At 41.3% G+C, this 23,484-nt stretch overlaps 1 protein-coding gene across 2 annotated transcripts in view; it reads right to left on the bottom strand.

The window, feature by feature from the left end:
* Nucleotides 1-23,484, bottom strand: part of dpysl2.L (dihydropyrimidinase like 2 L homeolog) — a 49,551-nt gene that overhangs the window by 15,418 nt on the left and 10,649 nt on the right. The window contains 2 exon segments of one of the 2 annotated variants that reach the window (NM_001089762.1): nucleotides 1,924-2,012; nucleotides 18,508-18,673. In NM_001089762.1, coding sequence (NP_001083231.1) covers nucleotides 1,924-2,012; nucleotides 18,508-18,549 — 131 coding nt within the window. In that variant the 5' untranslated portion in view covers nucleotides 18,550-18,673. 2 annotated transcript variants of the gene reach the window in all.

Here is a 23,484-nt window from a genome sequence, read left to right as displayed (position 1 = left end):
CCTATGGGGACTTTCTAAGGCATTTTTCTATGTCTTTACACATCAAAGTAAAATCGTTCGATCGTACGGTAAAATCGTTTGAATCGTTCGATTTTACTTCGATCGTTCGATGGCTAAATTAGGTGAAAAATCTTTCGACTTCGACATTCAAAGTATTTTAATTCGATGGTCGAATTTCGAAGTATTTTTTACTTCGAAATTCGACCCTTGATAAATCTGCTCCATAATGTTGACAATTAACATTCTTCTATTTACAATTTAATCCAATCCCAGCATCCCCTAACAGCCTATAATCCTGACTATAAGCATACAAGCCACTGGGAGTGGAAGTGCCATGCCCCCCCCAGTGGGTTCTGTATGACATAAGCAAATAGAGGGCGAACCATTAATGTGTATGTAGTGTTTGTGTTCCTGAGGGGTAACTTCTAATGTATCTGCCCTGTGCTTCTCGCTGTGTGGCTGCAGCTGGATTCTCTGCATGTGACAGCTGTCGGTGCAATAAGTGTGACACTCCTCTCTCATTATATCTGTGCATAATACACATATGAACTTTGCTATCACTTTGCAAATATGTAATGCCGCATGCTGGTCACACAAACAACTTAATTCTTATTGAGCAGAGCTGATTTATACCTTAATGAATATCTATAACAAAATATTAGAATGTTAACCAAGTCGCAAACAAAGGTGTATTCCAAGTAAAGAGGTAGTTCAATGCCAGGCAAAGATATTGCACTGTTGGAAACATCTATTTGTGCATGCATGTGTGAGGAATATATGCTGGGGAGATATATATATATATATATATATATATATATATATACTCCATCTGCTTGTCAGTTCTTAGGTCAGTAGGTGCAGGTGGGGAATAAGCACATATGGCATACTACACTGGAATAAGTATATGGTATACATATATTCCCCCAGGGACACTGCCTCGCAGATCTGACCTTCTTTCTAAGCTACAATGCCAGGTAAATATTCACTAGACCTTCAGCCACGTCAATAAGGAGCCTGCAAAAAAAGCAAAACCAGTGCAGCTACTTCTCCCTGAGAACGATACTTCTTCAGCCAATTTGTAGTAACCTTTTCTGTGTCACATTCATTTATAAAATAAAAACATTAGTACAGGTATGGGATCTCTCATCCAGAAACCTGATATTCAGAGAGCTCCAAAATACAGGAGCCATAGAGTTTGTTTTATGAAAATATAATTTTTTAATTACCGGTATGAGACATATAATTCAGAATGGTATGAGACTTATTATCTAGAATGGTATGAGACCTATTATCCAGAATGCTTGGGGCCTGGGGTTTTTTCGTATAAGGGGTCTTTCAGTACTTCGGGTCCCCATACTTAGGGGCAGATTTACATAGGGTCGAATACCGAGGGTTAATTAACCCTCGATACTCGACTGCCGAATGTAAATCCTTCGACTTTGAATATCGAAGTTGAAGGATTTACCGCAAATAGTTTGATCGAACGCAAATAGTTTGATCTAATCTAGAAAACCCAGGTCCTAAGGATTCCAGATTATAGATCGAATGCCTGTACGGGATACATACATCAAGAGGAGGGAACTGGGGAAACCAAACATGAATGTTGCTGGTCTTATTATTTTATTGTACTGGTTTGGCATTTGCATTACTATTTATTATGCTGCTACCATAGGGGCTTATTCCCACATACAAACTGGGTGTCAGGCTCTGCTTTATATGTAAAGTCTAATGAACTGCAGCACACTGATAAGGTGAATAAACTTTGCATCAGGGTGAATTTATTGGCTCAAACGAAAAGTATACAAAGGAAGGTGACATTATAGGGCCTTACTTGGCCCTTTATCAAGGCTCTGCTTTATATTGCACTGCCCAACACCCAGCTCAATGCCCACATTGAAGGAACCATACTCCTGATGTACTTACTTGATCAATCCATCCTCCATGTAAATGTCAGCATGAAATGACTGGTCATCGTTAACGATTTTTCCACCTTTAATGAGTAGCCGATCGCTCTGAAAGATAAGGTAAGGCATTTGTTCCATTACTGGTTCCATTACTGCCTATAAAACAGTTCACTGAAATGCAATTCCTAAATCCCTTTGACAGCTGAAGGCTAACAGTGGACAGTGTTGCTGAGCAAAAACTGAAATAATTAAAAACAAAAACATATATCTATATAATCCATCCAAAAGTCGGCACTCTCAAAAATCAAAATAACTTGCCTGGGTTCAGTATCAAAAATCAAAGTAATAGTCCACCGCACTCACAGGTCTTAAGTATTTTTTTTTAAATTTAATTTATTATCATATTGGCGGCTGACGTTTCGGACTAGACCAAAACGTCAGCCGCCAATATGATAATAAATTAAATTTTTAAAAAAATATTTAAGACCTGTGAGTGCGGTTTCTATCCGATGGATATATATATATATATATATATATATATATATATATATATATATATATATATATATATATATATATATATATATATATGGAATAATGTACACTGTATTGTAATGTATTGTAAAATATAAACACAGTGGAGATCCATTACAATATAAAAGTAAGAAGTAAAGGCTGAATGCTTTTATAAAGGCCTTATTTTACAACACGATGTACATTATTTTTTATACTAAATCACGTGACAGAAATGACATCACTAAGTACCGATTATAACTGGTGACATCACTAATCACCATTTCTAAGGATATACAGTAGTTTACAGGGTAATTATGGTTTTTAAAAGAGGAATACATCTCTTGCACTACAGCCAAATAGTCCCAGATGATGTGCATCATTATACCAAATTAAAATCAACAGTAAAGTGTTTGTAGGACAGAGAGTACACCACTAAAAAATTCTCTGTATCCGTTTATTTTGCCATTTAGTCGCAAACAGAAAACCCAGATGCCCAAACTGCATAACCATGTGCTAGGCTGACTGAAAACGCCAACGGTATGTCCCATTTGCACCAAGTGTGCTTATTAACCACCATCTCTAGGCATAGTCGAATGAGCAATAGCCTCATTAGGCATCGGATACTATTGAGACTAGGGATGCACCGAATCCACTATTTTGGATTCGGCCAAACCCCCGAATCATTTGCGAAAGATTCGGCAAATACCGAACCGAATCCGAGGGGTGGGAAGGGGAAAACATTATTTACTTCCTTGTTTTCTGACAAAAAGTCATGCGATTTCCCTCCTCGCCCCTAATTTGCATATGCAAATTAGGATTCTGATTCGGTTCAGCTGGGCAGAAGGATTCAGTCGAATCCGAATCATGCTGAAAAAGGCAGAATCCTGGCCGAATCCCGAACCGAATCCTGGATTCGGTGCATCCCTAATTGAGACCCACATGTATGAAGCGGTTCTTTGCTTTTATCACATAGATTTTAGGATATTCATGTTTCTTGTGTATTGTATACCTATAAAAAGATAGAAAGTCAATAAGGTGCTAGTATAGTACAGTACGTGTATTGTTCCTATTCAGTTCAATGAAGTGTGTTTGGCTCTTGGCCTGGGTGTTTATCAGCATCACAGCAGCATTGGTACATTGTTATTGCAGGAGACAGTCACACACACATCTTTAATCCATTCACGACAAAGCATACTCTGAATTACAAGCATTCCACAAAGTGCAGCACTCTTATGGCTAGACTAAATTGGGTGTCACCCAAAAAACCCTGTGGCCCACAGCACTCCCCACTGATAGCAATAAGAAATGGTCCACGGCCAGTGGTAGGTGTTTTGATCGCTATAAAACTTGATAAAGCCTTGTCAAATGCCTCTTCTAGCTAAAGTGTTTGCTAGCCAGAGCTGATGTACACTTCCACATGTATAGCAGCTCCATGAAATGTAAACTCTGCTAATCTAAATGATGCTTTAGCGCCTTCATTTCCCACAGGATTCCTCCCCACCTGAGCCAGTCCAAACACCAGTGCATTGCTGCACAGTAAGGATTTCCAGTCAGCATACATATGAGGGTGGTAAAAACTGATATATTTTTAGTATTAAGTGTGACAGTCAATTATTAGGCCTCCGTGTACTGTAGAACGAGTGTCATTACTGGACACAGGCAATGAGCCTCCACTCACTAGCATTGTCCCTTAGCCACAAAGACTCGTTTTAGTTGTTAATGAAGGAAACAAATACAGGGAAATAAGAAAGGGAGATTTGTCAGGAATGTGGCTAATGACCCTAAATAGAATTAGCCTATTGGTTCCTTGGATTTCTCACAGCACCTCAGAGCATCAAAAGAAATCCCACCGTTTTTTTACTGTAAATGTGGGAGAAAATACAGAAACCAAGCAATGTTTTTCACTTATATGTATCCATCTGTGATCCCTTCATATGTGTTTTATCAACATCCCCCCACCCCCACATACATTCAGCTTGGTCTAGTCCAGTAACAGCCAATCAGACGTTTGTTACTACTGCTACCAGCTCCAAGCTAGAAAGGCTAAATGCTGATTGGTTGCTAAGGAGGCTCAACGTCACTGCTACTGCATGAACACAAAATGGAGACCTGACAGCTGTAAAAAAAAAACACTGCTCTTTATTTTTCTCCTCCTGTCTCCATTATGTGATGATGCAATAGCAGTGATGTTGACACTCCTGACAATCTCATGCAATATCAGGGTGCAAAACTAGTCTACAAAAGTGCCCAACTAAACCAACTATTGTTTACTATTTGCCCATGTCCACTCGCAGTACATTTATATAATCCATTTCTGTGACATGGCCATACTGAAGATAAACGGACAGGTTTCAGTACATTTCCCCTGATTTTATTGATGCAAAATCCTTTGGGGAAACAGCAGGTTTACGTATACCTTCCACTGAAATCTGCATATCTGCAAACAAAGTGACTCATGGGCCGTCTGCACAAAGAATCCTTGAGAATGACAATAGATAGGACTATACGAGAATGGCCACTGGCTGTAATTGGACTTCTGACATTTTGACAAAATGGGGTACAATTCAAAGCAAACTATCTTTAGACTAAAACAAATGTATTACAAAACAAACCCCTACAGGCATTTTTTCAACTGTAATTTCTCTGAAATTACACTCCCTATCACAGTGCACCCCAAGTTTAGAATTTTGTGTAAGGGTTGGTGGTAGGGTTAACTCATAGCCCATATTTTATCTGCCTGACCAGTAAAACTGATGCTTGTTATCATTAAAACAACAGGAACACCTACAAATTAAAAGTAATTGTACTGTTGCTCTGCACTATTGTTGTGCGGGCCGACCCGATACCCGCAGGTCGGATCGACCTCGCAGTGCTCCTCGCGGGTGGCCACCTTCAAATGCCGGCATCCGACTTCCGGTTTAATAGTCTCGTGTCTGCTCGCCCCGCCCCTTTTGTGACGTCAGTGTGACGTCATCGGCGGGTCGGCGCTGGTCTATAAAATAGAAATGTTGCATTTTTACACAAAATGTGGCAACCCTATTTGGTGGTGGCAGTTATGTTTGGCTCAGGTCTCAGCAGCAATTAAAGGAAAACTATACCCCCAAAATGAATACTTAAGCAACAGATAGTTTATATCAAATAAAGTGGCATATGAAAGAATCTTACCAAGCAGGAATATATATTTGAGTAAAAACTGGCCTTTTACATCTCTTGCCTTGAACCACAATTTTGTGATGGTCTGTGTGCTGCCTCAGAGATCACCTGACCAGAAATACTACAGCTCTAACTGTAACAGGAAGAAGTGTGGAAGCAAAAGACAGAACGCTGTCTGTTAATTGGTTCATGAGACCTAACATGTATGGTTTGTTTGTGTGCACAGTGAATCGTACGATCCCAGGAGGTGGCCCTTATTTTTTAAAATGGAAGTTTTCTATTTAGGATTACCCAATGGCACATACTACTAAAAAAGGTATATTGTTATGAAAATGGTTTATTAACATGAAGCAGGATTTTACATATGAGCTGTTTTATGCAGTATTTTTTTATGGAGACCAACATTGTTTGGGGGGTATAGTTTTCCTTTAACGAGAAAAGGCATGGGCTCTGGAGAGTGGCTTGTGGTCCTGACCCAATTTGAATCCACTATGCATCTCTATGGAAATTATGTGGTTGGGGAGGCAGCATTACAGACTTTTCCCTGCCTGAAGGGATTAGTTCCCCTTGAAACTTCTTATCCAACAGCTTTTGGGTTGTTTTGAAAATTTTCTGCTTTGAAATGTATCCCATACTTCTGCCCGTGAATTTACAGAATGCTGAAGGATTCTCACACACGCCAATGCTAAACAGAGACAGACTATTACAATTATACAAATGGAATTATCTATTTAGAGACAGCAGTTGAGGGGCTCATCTACTAAAGAGCACTAGTGCAGTTACCCACAGCAACTGATCAGAAATTAGTTTTGATCAATATACTGCAAGTTAGAAAATGAAAGCAACTATTTATTTGGTGAATATAGGAAACTGCACTGTTACTGCACATATGTTATTACATCATCCCCCTCCCCAGGGTTCTGGTACTAGTAAGTGAAACCAATGCCAAGATGATATTTGGGCCTTGGTCTGAAGGATTCACAGTGTGCTGTACAGTCAGAGTTGCCAGGGCCTAGCCGGGGTGTGGGCTTCCTGCAGGACAGCCAGAGCCGGGCAAAGAGAAGGGACACTGTGTGCCAGCTCTTCAAAAGCAACAGTATTTTGTGTGTGAGTCACATGTGGAACATTAACCCACTGTCTGGTTGCCCCTAGATACCAACACACAAACAAAAGAATGAGGGACTAAGCCGGTTTGGGAATACTGAGTAGGATACATCTAATAATTTCAGGGGGAGCCTTCCCAGGGATGGGATTTTGGTTTTATTGTCTCAGAACTGGTGCCCATCCCTATGAACTTAGAAATGCATGTACAAGACACCGGAGCACAAATGCATAAGGCATATAACATGTACCCCACTATTAAAACAGATTTCTGCTAATTATTAGAAATATACATAATTATAAGCAATTTTCCATTAAACATTTTAACGGGTTTAAAATTAGTTAAAAAATGTACAGTAGAACGTTTTTCAGGGGACCAGGAAAATAATGGTGTAAAATTCGGAAAGGAGGGAAATGCATTATGCGTTCTACATTGGTTGGATCCAAAAAAAACACAATGTAAAATGGGGGAAAACTTGAAATCAGAGGATGTAAAATTGAGGTTTCATTTTAATTGCTATTGCAAGTGGTATCTATCTGCAAATGTATATTCTCTGCTGCAGCGGCCCCCCTTTTTTGCCTCAGGCATCGGTGTAAAGCAGTAATTATTTTCCAAGGACCAGGGGGCATCAACTGCGAGCATCTCTTAAATTTCGAACATGCAGCATCAAATTCGGCCATGCCACATCAAATTTTGTGCATGAAGTGTCAAATTCGGGCGTGTGGTTCAAGTTTGTCCGCGGCCAGGTGGTTGGGGACCCCTACTCTGCTGGGTCTGACTCTTGAAACAATGTAGCTGAAGTCTCCCCAATAGGCCTCTGTCTATAGTTCCACTTTATTTTCATCAAATGCTTTTTGTTAAAGGGGTGGTTTACCTTTAAGTAAACTTCTAGTATGTAATAGAATGGCCAGTTCTAGGCAACTTTTCCATTGGTTATCATTATTTATTTATTATAGTTTTATAATTATTTGCCTTTTTCTTCTGACTCTTTCCAGCTTTCAAATGGGCGTCGCTGACCTCCATCTAAAAAGCAACGGCTCTGTAAGGCTACACATTTATGGTTAGTGATAATTTATATTTCTCATCTTTCTAGTAAGGTCCTCTGCTATTCATATTCAAATCAATGTGTGGTTGCTACGGTAACATGGAACCTAGCAACCAGATTGCTGACATTGCAAACTGGAGAGCTGCTGAATAAAAAGATAAATAACTCAAAAACCACAGGTAATAAAAAATGAAAACCAATTGCAAATTGTCTCAGAATATCACTCTCTGCATCATACTTAAAAGTTGATGAAGGTGAACAACCCCTTTAACAGCCCTCTGTAAATCCCAATCAGCTGCATAAATACTACCCTTCTGGCTGGACTCCCAACAGAACCATCTGCACAGATCAGTGTTTGAAAGGAGCAACGCAGTGGAATGCACAATACACATAAGCACTGAGTTAAACTAACATCGGACTGCCAAGACCTCCATATGAGGCTATGTGGACTTGTGGTACCACTAGAATAGGCATGTCCAATGCCAAGTTACTAACACTGAAAACAATTGATGATGGGTCTGAAGATGCCCTTTCTGGTTGAAGCTTGAAATTGGTAGGTAATTTATCCATATGGTAAGACCATCCTATATGCCTTTGTTGCACATATTAAAGGGGACCTGTCGCCCTAAGAAATAATTCCAAATTATTTTTTATCAGGCTAGTTGAGCAAAATAAAACTTATTTACACTACATTTATTATTTAAATTTTGTTTCCTTCAGTCTTGGAATTACACAATCACAGCACAAAGGTAGGAGCCATTTTGTGGACACTGTTATTTAGACAAGTTGTGTAAAACCCTGAAATCTTGTGTCTGCGCCCAAATGGGGGACCTAATTACCTCAGGCATAGAGGCGGGGCAGGTAATATTTGATTGACAGCTCAGATATTTAAACACATTTAAACCAGGTATGGATGCTTTAGTGAAAAAAATTATGTGGGGTCCATGTTTAATTTGCAAAGACTTTTATTATACAGCTTTTTATGTGTAGGTGACAGGTCCACTTTAATGGATGCTGACATGAGTAAATTAGAATGTGCCATATGGGGGTGATTTCTCCATATGCTCCTAAAAAAAATCTCCACCGCCTCCAATTCAGCATACAAAGTACATACCCCACTCATATTAGACACTATTCTTCCATGACAGGGCCAACATTTTACCTTAAAAAATGCCAGAGAGCACCAACCAAACATTCACTAGCACTTCTTTGGGCGGAAAAATATAAGATAATTAACACTCCAGCAGTGACCATAGTCTGTGTGCAGCAGCTACAAGAAGGTCTAGGAGCACTGTTAGAGCAAGCAGCTATTTGGCCCGTGGCATAGGAAAATAAACACAATCACAATAATATTCCAAACAGATTTTAGGAACCGGCCAGAATTCCCAAGGAGCTCTGGAAATTCCAGTAGAACAAAGCAGCCAATGTTCTAGTTATATAAGTTCTAGATCTGGAATGTCCAGCCTGAAGCCTCCCTGCTGTTGTCAAAATTCAGTTCCGACTTTTTGATAATCATCCGTGTTCTAGAATAATTCTACAGTAATCAAGCAAAACCCTGGGACACATGGTGGATTTTGAATGCCAATAGCTCAGCTAAGATTCAGAATGGGAAACTGCCATTATTTTGCAATACACCATGAATACTACATTACCCTTTTAATGGTTATATTTTCTGTTTGGGTAGATGGGAAGTCTGCCTGAGGGCTCACTCACAATCTACAAATACAACGCATTACTTTCAATGACTGAAACCACACCTCAGGCTATTATTAAATAAAGGCATATTTTATTTGTAACATTCGTGGCCTCGTTATGGACAATACCTATGGGAATAATCGCAATCTGTTCCAATGCAGTGGTTTTAAATGTTTAATAGTCTCAAGACCTCATCTGAGCTCCAACATTTGGAAAGCAAATAAGAATTTACCCCAAATCTGAATCACGTGTGACCCCCTTACAGTCACTGCTTTGGGCTACCTGGGTTGGGGAGCATTAGAAAAATACAAGTGCATAGGTATTCTACAATCTTCCCTTTTGTTCAGATTCTCATATGCCTCCTGCACTGCCAGTTCCAACAGCCGGCACGCCAACAAACAGAACGTGATATACTACAAACAACCAGAACCCACACTGATTATTGACGGATTCCCAGCGCAAACAGACTGCTTCTTACTACAGAACCAATGAACTGTAATTAAAAGCACTTCATAGAGCTGCGAGACCCCCCTCCCATTGCTCATTGGGAATCAAGGCACATAGCTACAGCCAGCGGCAAACTGCTTTATTCTAACTCCCTATTAGAAACTATTTTTATCTTATAATTCTAATTGTGCACGGCATAAAATCTGCCAGTTTAGGGGGAAATGTATGCATGTTTCTCCTTTAAATCAACCTTTTGTATGATTTAGAGTGTGATATTCTGAGACAATATGCACTTGGTTTTCATTTTTTATTTGTGGTTTTTGAGTTATTTTGCTTTCTATCCAGCAGCTTTTCAGTTTGCAGTTTCAGCAGTCTGGCTGCTAGGGTCCAAATCGCCCTAGCAACCATACAATGATTTAAATAAGAGACTGGAATATGAATAGGAGAGGCCTCAATAGAAAGATTAATAATAAAACTAGCAACAGCAATAAATGTGTAGCCTTACAGAGCATTTGTTTTTTTAGATGGGGGTCAGTGACCCCCATTTGAAAGCTGGAAAGAGTCAGAAGAAAAAGGAAAAAAATATATATAAAAAAATAAATGAAGACCAATTGAAAAGTTAATTAGAACTGGCCATCCTCTAACATACTAAAATTTAACTCAAAGAAGAACCACATCTTTTAAAGGGTGCCATACAAGGCACCAACCTTTTAAAGAAGCTGTCTGTACCCTATTTTAAAGGTAAGAGACCCTGTATCTGATACACTAGTAAATCAGTTTAAAGTATGCAGGATAAAAAAAGTATTTCTATAGCAGAGGTCTCCATTCTCCTCATCAGAGAAATTAGTATTGCCTTTCTAAAAATGTTAATATTAATACACAGGTAGATTTTCTGTCCAACATGTTCTATCAGAGTCTGGGCAAACTTATGACAAGTGTGAGTAGTCGTTCTAAGTCTGGCATGTCAGTACTGTTCTCTTGCACACGTCAAATACATAAAGGAAAGGCTCTATCATAAAGTATATTTACTGTCTGCACTGTAGCAGCAACACCTGCTCTGCTTCAGTTTGCTGTATAATCTAACGGCTATAAATATATATTATTTGTGTATTACCTCACAGCTTTACAACCACCTTATCAAACAACAATCCCCACCATTTGGGAAGTGCCTTATGACTTTTCAGACTCATAAAACCTACAGGCTGCTATTGCTTTCATGTGGCATTCTGCACTGAGATCAATGGAACCAATCCTCTCAGCAGATAACAGTCACATGCTCAAAACGGGCATGGCGGTGGGGATCGGTGGAAGAAAGGCAAAATATTTGAAGTTACACTCATACTGTAGGGTGAAATTACATTTTTATTAGTGATGTGCGGGTCGAGAAAAACTCGACCCACGCGAGGCTTCCCCCCTCTATTTATAGACCCCCAAGTGTGAGCCTACAAAACAGGAAGCAGTCTCAGGTCCTCAAGAGGAACAGCTAGTTCGGCCTGAACCCGCCCGAGCCCTGGGTAAACCCACACATCACTGATTTGCATCTATTCTAGTCCTATATAATAAAGTTGAAGTGTCTCTGCGTCCAGTCCCTGTGTCCGTGGGATTGCGCTACTGCGCATGTGCCCCATGGACCGTCTCTGGCGAATTTTTAAGTTGAAGTGTCTCTGCGTCCAGTGCGTTACCACAACAAAATGGCGCCCAAGCCCACCATAAGGCGACGAACTCAGTTCTACCATCACAATTCAAAAATAAACAGCCGGCACTAAATAGGGCGGCGCTACGTGCAACACACCCTGCCCACATCAACGGCCAGAGCATTAAACCCGCCACGCCAACAGCGCCCACCCACTGCCTCTTCCATGAACTATGGAGGCTGAACCCCATCTCCATCTCCTGATTGGTCGAAATGTCTTGAAGGGTGGCGCTCACAGTAATAGGTGGGGACGTAGTAAATCATTGTGTCAGGACCATGCGTGTCCATACCTACTTACGAAGCTGCAGTTGACGGCCCGCGCAGGTTGGGAGGTGGAGAGTATAGAATTTGTAAGCATAAAGTAGCCAATGAGAGCGGAGGACGCTTTTGGAGGCGGGGAATAGGGGGTTAGAGACTGTAGTTGCTCGGTGAGAGATTGTGAACATCCAGTCACTGCACTTCCTTCCCTGAACGGTCTCTGGCGAATTTTTTTTAGATAATAAAGTTGAAGTGTCTCTGCGTCCAGTCCCTGTGTCCGTGGGATTGCGCTACTGCGCATGTGCCCCACGGACCGTCTCTGGCGAATTTTTATTAGACTAGAACAATTCTGTTTTTATAAATGTTTGACTACATATGTTCTAGCGCCCGTTAATTTAACGGGCTTAATGTCTAGTTAAGTATAAAGTGGAACTTCCACTGTATGATGAGCTTTCCAAACAAGCAGATCTTTTCTAACATTATGCAACTTACCAGGCTGATCTGAACTTGACAGGCCTTAAGAACTAATTTAAAAGCAAGCCAGTACAGGTACGGGATCCATTATCCAGAAATCTGTTATCCAGAAAGCTTGAGTTACGGAAAGGTTGCCTCCCACAGGCTCCATTTTAGCCAAATAATCCAAATTTTTAAAAAATATAATAATAAAATATTACCTTGCACTTGATCCAAACTGATATATAATTATTCCTTTTTGGACGCAAAGCCAGCCTATTGGGTTTATTTAATGTTTACATGATTTTCTAGTAGATTTATGGTATGAAGAACGAAATTACGGAAAGATCCATTATCTGGAAAACCCCAGGTCCCGAGCATTCTGGATAAGAGGTCCCATACCTGTCTATCTAATTCTGTTTCCACTCACTAACAAGCAGCCTGGCTTACCAGCCTATTACTGCCAGTGGCTGCAATAATGATCTTCTATCCTTTCAAAAATGCCACCTGTATATATACATACAGTGTGTGTGTATGTATATATATATATATATATATAGATATATATATATATATATATATAATCCATGGAGGAGCCGGCACTCTCGTCACTATGTGCAAACGTGACTGGGTGCAGTGTCCAAATTAAGTACATTTAACTCACAGAAAGGACTGCACTCTCAGGACTTACTTGAAAATAAAAAATGTTTTATTAAAAGTCTTTTAATAAAACATTTTTTATTTTCAAGTAAGTCCTGAGAGTGCAGACCATTCTGTGAGTTATATATATATATATATATATAATGCACAGTGATGTCTGAATAAAAACACTATTGTTTGATTAAATTGGAGTGCTGGTCCATCTTCGACTGTTCTACAATACTCATTTGACCAAGCACCCGTTAAGAGATTGAAGTGGTCAGAGTGCAGGTACTTTTGGACATATTTTATATATATATATATATATATATATATATATATATATATATATATATATATATATATATATATATATATATATATATATATATATATATAATGTCCATATAGTGAGCGCACTCTTTCCGGATTTAAGATATAGAGATGGGTGCGTTGGACAAATCTTGTAATACATCAAACAGAATGGAATGCACAACCATTAGTATGCAGAAACCTGGGTGTTAGTCAGAGAAGTATGTAGACAAAATGCAGGGATTGACAGCACTCCGAAGAAATACATCAAGTCAATAGTTCAAATTAAAGTGTAGATTTATTGGACCAATAAATCTCCACTTTCATTTGAACTATTGACTTGATATATTTCCTCGGAGTGCTGTCAATCCCTGCATTTTATATATATATATATACTGTCCAAATAGGTAATGTGCACACTGGGATCCTTTGTACAATTTAAAATATAAATTTTATAAAATACAATAGACTCTTTTAACATGTATTTAATACAATTTATATATAATTATATTTTTCCTTACCTTTTTGATTTTATATATATATATATATATATATATATATATATATATATATATATATATATATATATATATATATATATATATATATAATGCAGAAGGATCCCTCTGGAATTATCCCCAAGAGTTCAAATTCACTCAATAACAAATAAGTGGCTATTGCATCGGTTAAGGCTAAGGGCACACTAGGCGATAGCGCCGCGATTTGACTCGCGGCGACTTTTCGCCGCGACTTTTAATCCGCAATCGCTGGGGAAACTTTGGCGCTGGCGTCTATGGGGAATCGCGTCAAATCGCCAGCGTAAAAACACACGCGGCGATCTTTTTTCTATTGTCGCTCGAAATCGCCTAGCGAGGCGATTTCGAGCGACAATAGAAAAAAGATCGCCGCGTGTGTTTTTACGCTCGCGATTCCCCATAGACGCCAGCGCAAAAGTTTCCACAGCGATTGCGGATTAAAAGTCGCGGCGAAAAGTCGCCGCGAGTCAAATCGCGGCGCTATCGCCTAGTGTGCCCTTAGCCTTAGCTCACATGGTTATTTGTTAACAGCAGAGGCTGGATTGTATTCCACCCAGCATGTCGCAATACATCGGCAATAACTTTCCCTGCTGGCCTAAGTGACAAAATAAACAGATTTCATTCCAGACTGTTAAAACATGAACCTGATATGTTTTCTAATCTCAGAACCTGTGGAACGGTTCATTCCTACTGTTCCATTGGTTGGGGCCAACAGGAAAGGGTGTTTAGCTCCTTTTTAATTTCAATATAAATGTTTCTTTTAATGCTGACCTTCTAAATCCCTGATCTCATAAACTGTAATGTGTTTATTAAGACCTTTTTTTGTTACAGCAACCAAAAGTCTGACAAACTTGCTTTTTACAGAGAGGGTCATTTACTAAAGCTGGGCTCATTTACTAACAATGCAATGGGGGGATTGAGCCCTGAGCAGTAACCCATAGCAACCCATTCTCATTTAGCTTTATCAGTCGGCTAAGGAACAATAATGAAAGGGAATGTCTGCTTGGTCTCTAAGAGTTACTGCACAATCTCTGTAAATCCCTGCATGATATGTGCTATATAATTATATCATTTAAAATATATTTATAATAATTATTAAGCAGTGGTCCCCAAAATATGAGGCTGGCTGAAGGACTGGCTGGGGGAGGAGGGTTTATCTTGAAGGGCAATTAGGATGAGATTTGGGGAGAATGACTGCTTGCTCACCTACTGTATATAGTCTCACAATCTAAGCATGATGTGAGTGGAATTTAGGATATTTTTTGGTTGGACCTATGGCTTATAAAGAGGGGGCCTCACTGCAGGTTTAACCACCAAGGGAGGCAAAAAAAAGTAGGGATGCACCGAATCAGGATTTGGTTCGGGATTCTGCCTGACCGAACCGAATCCTAATTTGCATATGCAAATAAGGGACAGGGAGGGAAATCGCATGACTTTTTGTCACAAAACAAGGAAGTAAAAAATGTTTACCCTTTCCATCCCTAATTTACATATGCAATGATTCGGTATTCGGCCTAATCTTTCGATTTGGCTGAATCCAAAATAGTGATTCGATGCATCCCTAAAAAAAAGTCCAGCAAGCTCTGCAATACCGGTGTATTGGGGCTAGGAGGTGCACCCTAATAAAAACACAGGCTGCCACTGTAATGTTCCTGTGGATATATCATGTTCATATGCAGCAAATAGATATGTACAGAACTGAGACCAACTCATAATTGGGTTGCTGGGATTCTGCTCATAAAGATGCGGCTGCAGCACCGAGGGAAGACGAGTCTCTCATCCTTCCAGCTCCCATCAGGTGGCAGCAGTTGCCATGGAAACAAGACTTCAATGCATTGTATCAAGAGTCCTGTCCTAAACTGTTCCCAATCTAATGCCCTGTTGCTCACACCCTTCCACCCCTCCCCTAATCCAGATACAATGGCAGTGTGTGTGTGTGTGTCCGTTATCAGTGTAAGTGTCCGTCTACTAGACAGGGTACCCAATGTGTATTTAGCACTGACTGACTGACTGACTGACTGACTGACTGACTGACTGACTGACTGACGTGCAGGGAACAGTTGCAGCTTTCTGTGATAGGCCAGAAGGATGTCGATGTGTCTCAGACTAATTGGGTGTGTGTTTCAGAGCAAGGAGCAGTGTGTGTCAGTGATAGGGTGGCAGCTGGGTGTCCAAAGATAGGGTTGTACACAGACAAAGCACTGTGTCCCTGCTACAGGATGGACATCACATCAATAACAATGTACATATATATTTATATAGAGCACTCTGAACAAAGCAGCTGATATAGATGGAGCAAGTACATCTTGATCATGAGGGCTGCACAATGGAGAGATGCTTTATGGCGTGTGTGAGCTGTAGAGCAGTGAGTGCCTGACACAGACAGAACAATGCCCTTGGGTGTAAGCTGATTTATGGGGGGTCTGTGACAAAAATAGTGGGTGCCTGGGACTGTATAACAGGATAGAGAGAGCTGCACACAGATAAAACAAGTGGGGGTCATTTGTAAACACTGGGCAAATGTGCACTGGGGCAGTAACCCATAGCAACCAATCAGTGATTAGCTTTTTTCAATTGCAGGTAGAACACTGAAAGCAATCATCTGTCATGGGTTTCTGCCAAGGAGCAAATTTGCCGGTGTTTATAAATGAGCCCCAGTGTGTGCTTGGGAGATGGGCAAAGCAAAGTGTATTTGTGAATGCTGGGTGCAGCACTATGGGTGTATAGGCACACACATACCATAGGCACGCATATAGCATAGGCACGCATATACCATAACACACATATACCATAGGCACACACATACCATAGGCATACACATACCATAGGCACGCATATAGCATAGGCACACATACCATAGGCACGCATATAGCATAGGCACGCATATAGCATAGGCACGCATATAGCATAGGCACGCATATACCATAGGCACGCATATAGCATAGGCACACATACCATAGGCACGCATATAGCATAGGCACACACATACCATAGGCACGCATACAGCATAGGCACGCATATACCATAGGCACACACATACCATAGGCACACACATACCATAGACAAGCATATACCATAGGCACACATATACCATAGGAACGCATATACCATAGGCACACATATAGCATAGGCACGCATATAGCATAGGCACGCAGATACTATGGGCACACACATACCATAGGCACGCAGATACTATGGGCACGCAGATGCCATAGGCTTGCATATACCATAGGCATAAAGATACCATAGGCACGCATATACCACAGGCATGCAGATATTAGGCACACATATTTTAGACACACAGATATTATAGGCACGCATATACCATAGGTATGCAGATATAAGGCACACATATACCATAAACATGCATATACCATAGGCACAAAGATATTAGGCAAGCATACACCATAGGCACGCAGATATCATGTGAACACAGATACCATAAGCACGCAGATATTATAAGAACACAGATATTATAGGCACGCAGATGGCATAACACTGTATGCTGGGGATATGATGGCAGAGGCAGGTACAGCAATGTGAGGCATAGCAGTGTGTGTCAGTGCCATTCCTCATTTGTCTGTTCCCACCTCCCGTGTGTATGTACATTTGTGTCTCACTAACCCCATCTGTTCCTCTGCAGAAAAGAAAGATCAACCATTTCATGGGAAATGACACGGAATTCTCTTGCTACACACTGCGCTGTAGAGAAGAGCTTGGCACACATTTATACAACTGTTACGTAACAATCAGCAGCGACAGCGGACAGTAAAAATGGAGGCTACTCTCACGCGCAATAGCGGCGGAGCGTTCGTGCCTGATTTAAATGAAGAAACAGCAATTAGTGTTAATAACACAGCAAGTGACACACAGGGGCGGATGGGAGCTGATACATGTTGCTACTGCTGGCAATGGTTTTTATTGTTTCCAGTGGGGGCAGAATGGATGTGTGGCCCCACGGAGAACAACAACAACAACAACAACAAAAAAGCTGTTTCTGGCCAGATACATAGATCAGCTTCTCTGCATGGAGCCCAGACAACTGGTCCAGCCACATAAGCCCCTACTATAGGCTTGGCACACTACTATACACGGGCATCACCCATGCAATTATCCTGTATTACCCTACACACATTCCCAATATGATCTGAAATCTCCAACTGCTTGCCCACCCCATACTGTAGAACTACAACTCCCAGAATCCCCTGACAGCCACATGTTGGACACAGCTGTCATAACCTGACACATCCATTGAATATAAATATATATATATATATTATATATATATATATATATATATATATATATATAGGAGAGCTGGGTTATATATATATATATATATATATATATATATATACACTGTAACCTCTAGTGACATAAGAGCTCTGCCTGGTGCACATCAGCTGCAGTACATCCTCCTCCTCCCACTACACTACATACTACTACATATACTACTTACACTACTACTACTAGTACAACACGCTTCCCTATATTGTGCCTAATCAGGACATTTTCCTAATCAACAACACTTTACGGGGAGAAGGGTTCCCCTAAATAGTGGTACGTCACAAGGACACACCTACAGCTGAGCATCAGCCACAGACTCCCCAGCAGCACCGTTAGCACCCGAGCTGTACCCCACCATCCCCGCCCCCATAATCCCCGGGGGACACGTGACTGAGCTCGGGCGCAGGTTACAGGACTGGCAGAGCCCGAGCAAGTGCAGCAAATCTGACACTTCGGCTCCTACTCACCGTGATGCGGGGAATGTTCTTCTTGCCCTGGTAACCTGACATGTCTGGCTACAGTTGCTGGGCCCGGGGGCGGCGACGGACACTGGAAGAGATTGAGGAGCGAGGGGAGATTAGGAGGAGGTGGCGGTGGAGGAGGATGAAGAGGATGCGCTGCCCCCGATCTTCCTCTGCTCAGGCTGCAATAAAGGACTTGCACCAGGAGGCAGTGCGCAGGCGCGGAGCCACTCCCTGTCCTCATCCGAGGCAATAGCTCCTCTCGCAGGTCATTGGTTGGGAGGGAACCGTTATGCAAACGAGGCGTCTGCTTAGTGGGCGTAACTACTGTAGAGATGGAACGACTGCAATGCAGTGAGACCGAGATTGATGCGCTGCACTCCAGTTCCCATTCCTACCCCTCTCATTCATTCATTCATTCATGTATCCTCCCTCACTTCTGTTCCCATTCCTACCCCTCTTATTCATTCATGTATCCTTCCTCACTCCAGTGCCCATTCCTACTCCTCTCATTCATTCATGTATCCTCCCTCACTTCTGTTCCCATTCCTACCCCTCTTATTCATTCATGTATCCTCCCTCACTTCTGTTCCCATTCCTACCCCTCTTATTCATTCATGTATCCTCCCTCACTTCTGTTCCCATTCCTCCCCCTCTCAGTCATTCATTCATTCATCCTCCCTCACTCCAGGTCCCATTCTTACCCCTTCCATTAATTCATTTATCCTCCCTCACTTCTGTTCCCATTCCTACCCCTCTCAGTCATTCATTCATTTATCCTCCCTCACTCCAGTGCCCATTCCTACCTCTCTCATTCATTCATCCTCACTCCCTCCAGTGCCCATTATTCCTACCTCTCATTTTCCCCCTGCCAGTGCTGCTGTTATGCACTGCTTCCTACACTACCCACTGATACTATGCCCTCCACTGCTGCTCTCCCAGATTGCTTCTTAATATACTCTAAGTCACTATGTATTGGGGCTGTTTGTACTTGCAATACCAGCAGTCTGGACTCGGATTCAAAATTGAGGTAATCAGAGGCCCAAACAGCCCTTCACCAGCCCAATAAATAATGAGTGTCTATGGTATCTTACAGCAGCCCCTCTGACATTTGCCAGAATCCACAGATTGCCAGTCCAGGCCCGAATGCCAGGGATTATTTTGAATCCCAGGCCTGCCAGTACCTACAGACACATTGCCCTCCAGTGCTGCTGCTGACCCAGATTTAAAAGCCCACATTGATTCCTTGTTCTCCAGCCTTTGCAGAGATCAGTCGCTAAATCATACAGCATTAGTTTGTTTTGGGTACTGACCCAGACTGATTCCTAGCCCAAATAGTTTGGAAGAACAGCTCCAACTCCTTGCCCCCCAGGACAAGCCCACATTGGTATTTACACAGTCAATCTGCTGTATTACAGCACCAGCCCAGTTTTTTCCTGTTAGTCCACCAGAAACATATTTCAGTACAAGGCACAATTCAACCCTTGCCTTCCAGTACCAGCCCCGATTTAAAGCTAGTGGTTAGTGGACCTCCAATAAAGCCCCCAATACCGATTCATTATGGTCTCATCCAGTGGCAGTTTTATTCCATGCATTCCAATGCCAACTCAGATTGATTCCTAGCCCACAATGTGTTGCCCTTTGATGATGGCAGCTGGCACTGATCTCTTGTTCTCCAGGGCCTGTCAAATCTATGCCCAGTACTCCTGTGTTTGCCCCATGTGATTGGCCGCACTGGAATCCAGTACTAAAGTGATAATAGAATGATGTATATAACACTATTAGTATCCTGTAGGATTGGTGGGTAAAATGCATTACACTGATGCTCTGACTATACCTTCTTATGCAGATCAGAATTTTCCATTATGTTTTTTTCCCAGGAGGGAGTTAAAACCCTGAATACTTGTTCCAGGACACTGACGCTGAGAAGCACCATTGCTTGTATGGTAATTGTATGCTTTGGGCTTTGAGTCTGGGGCAACTGATGGCCATTACCATGTCATTGGGAAGAAACCAGCAGGGCACAGGAAGAATTTTGACTAACAATACAAGCAGCACAATGTTTTTGGTCTATCCTACGCTGCCTCCCCTATAACCTCTTTATATATGCTTCTTTTATTTTTATAATCCCCAAACAAGAAGTCAGAAGGGGGAGAGGCCTGTCCAACTCAGCGGCACGTTCTGACAAAACTGTGCCCCCCAAAACCAGAGCATAAATGGAAATCTGCTTAAGGGGGTGCTTCATCTTTCAGTTAACTTTTATTATGTTATAGTATGTTATGGAATGGCTAACAGTGATGGCAAAAATTCACGAAACATTAAAAATTTGGCAAAATGCATAGGCGACAATTTTGAAGTGTATGGGGCATCTTCACAAAAATTCAAGAAACATTAAAAATTTGGCAAAATGCTTAGGCGACAATTTTGGGGTTTATGGGGCGTCATGTTCGCATCGAAACTTGGCAAAAAATTTCACTCATCGCTAATGTCTAATTCTAAGCAACTTTTCACTTGGTCTTCATTATTTATTCTTTATAGTTTTTTAATTATTTGCCTTGATTTTCTGACTTAGAAAATTGGGATCACTGACCCCATCTAAAAAAACAAATGATCCGTAAGGCTACAAATGTATTGTTATTGCTGCTTTTTATTACTCATCGTTCTATTCAGACCCTCTCCTTTTTATATTCCAATCTCTTATTCAAATCAATGACTCTACTGACATTTCATTTACACATGGGCAGAAGGGGGAAATTGCCCAGAGCCCACCTAATTGGGGGAGGGGTGGCGATCAGCTGTTGTTTTTTTTCAAGCACAACAATGGAAGACAAAAACACATTACAAATGCACAAAATGATAGATTGGAATTTATTATTGCAATTGTAAAAATATCAATATATAAATAAATAAATAAATAAATAATAGCCGCCAGGAGAAGCAGCGCAGAGAATCGATCTGCCAGACAGATAAGACTTTTAATAGCAATTACATTTACCCATAACTTTCAAATCATTGAAATGAATGTTTATTGGAAAGTCATTTAGAATTACATTTTCTTTCATTATACAAATTGCCCTGATTTCTCATTATTTGGGTGACTTTCCCCTCTAATAGCCGAGCTGAGTCGCGCATATCCATGTGAGTTGTACGTGTTGCACTTAGTTGAAGTGGTCAGTATAGAATAGGCTTCATTCCCAAAGGCTTTATTGCTGGGCAGGCAGAAGAATCTAGTCAGTTCGTGTTTTGGATCTAAAGAAGGCAGCGAGTAGAATCACGGGCAGCACTGCCCTCGGGACAAAAGAGAGGGTTTGGCACAAAATGTGTCTCCCCTTAGCTGGTCTGGACTGGGATTCAAAACAGGCCCTGGCATCTCAAGTACACAGAGGCCAAACAGCCCCCCACCAGCCCAGTAAATAGTGACTGTCTATGGCCCCTCTGGCATTTACCAGAATCCACAGATTGCCAGTCCAGGGCCTGCTCCTCAGCTCAGTACTCGTATTAAAGTCTACAGCTCCCGCAAAACTTGGTACAAAAGTAAAGGGCAGGGATGGTTTTAGGGAGCAGCAGAGAGACCATTTGTTATGGGCCCCTATAGCCTCGCATGGGACCCCTTTGCAAGATAATGCTATGGGTACCACTATATTATATTGGGACATTATAAATAGGGATGTACCAAATCTAGGATTCGGCCTAGGGTTGCCACCTGTCAGTTTGACCTGGACAGCCCGGTTTTCCGGAGGGCTGTCCGGGTCAAAACTGGAAAATGCTAAATTAGGAAAACCGCGCACTAACACTGACACAGATATTGGGCAATTGCCAACCACCACATCATAGCACTGCCCACCGACGCGCCCATGCGACCTCACTGTCCTGCCCATAACATCATCGTCCCGGCCCTGTGATGTCATTGGACCGGCCCCCACTGGAGCTCACGGTGGGGAAAGGTGGCAATCATCATATTGTTTGTAGGGTAGGTACTCAAAGAGCAAGTAAAAAAAAGTGTGGATTACAGCCTTACGCGTTTCGTGTTCTCACAACACTTAATCAAAGGCTGGGGAAGGTGGCAACCCATTCGGCCGAATCCTTGTGCCTGGCTGAACTGAATCCTAATTTGTCACAAAAAAAGGAAGTAATTTGCACCTGCAAATTTGGTTTGGTTCGGTCGAATCATAAACGAAGGATTCGGCCAAATCCCACATAGTGGATTCAGTGCATCCTTAATTATAAAGGATAACTGTGGGAGGGAGCCTCCAGGGAAATGACAGCAATAGCAGAGAAGGGAGAATATCTACAGCTAAATGGCACATATGGCTGGCCAAGCCAATAAGACTGCAGTTTTAATCATTTTGTCTGTTTGTCTGCACAAAGGAACAACAGAATGGCATCCATCTAGACTCAGCTGAGCCCCCAGGAAAAATAGGTTTCAGGAAAACCTCATCAGTCAGTGTGCCCTTAACACTCCCCTGCCAGGTGTGAGCCCCCCAATTCCCCTGTGTGATTTCCTGTATAGTAGTTGCACCACTAGGCCCATCCCATGTCTGCCCACTTATAGCTGATACTAAAAACCAATGACCATTGTACAGGCTCCTTTACACTAACAATCCACAATACTACATAAGCACCACCTGCCCCTAGAAATATGAACTCTATACCCTGTACAGGTATGAAATCCGTTATTCAGAGAGCTCCGAATTACAGGAAGGCCTTCTCCCATCGATTCCATTTTATTCAAATAATTTGCATATTTAAAAATTATTACCTTTTTCATTGTAATAATAAAACAGTACATTGTACTTGATCCCAACTGAGATATAATTAATCCTTATTGGAAGAAAAAACAGCCTATTGGGTTTATTATCATGTTTACCGGATTTTTTTTAGCAGACTAAAAGGACCAGTAACATCAAATTGTTTATAAAAAATAAAAAAGCCAGATATATTTAACTTTAAAATCCTAAAGGCTTTATTAATAAATAACTTACT

Source organism: Xenopus laevis, chromosome 3L (assembly GCF_017654675.1).
Source record: "Xenopus laevis strain J_2021 chromosome 3L, Xenopus_laevis_v10.1, whole genome shotgun sequence".
Classification (NCBI taxonomy): Eukaryota; Metazoa; Chordata; class Amphibia; order Anura; family Pipidae; genus Xenopus; species Xenopus laevis.
This window is presented reverse-complemented; position numbering and strand designations above follow the sequence as displayed.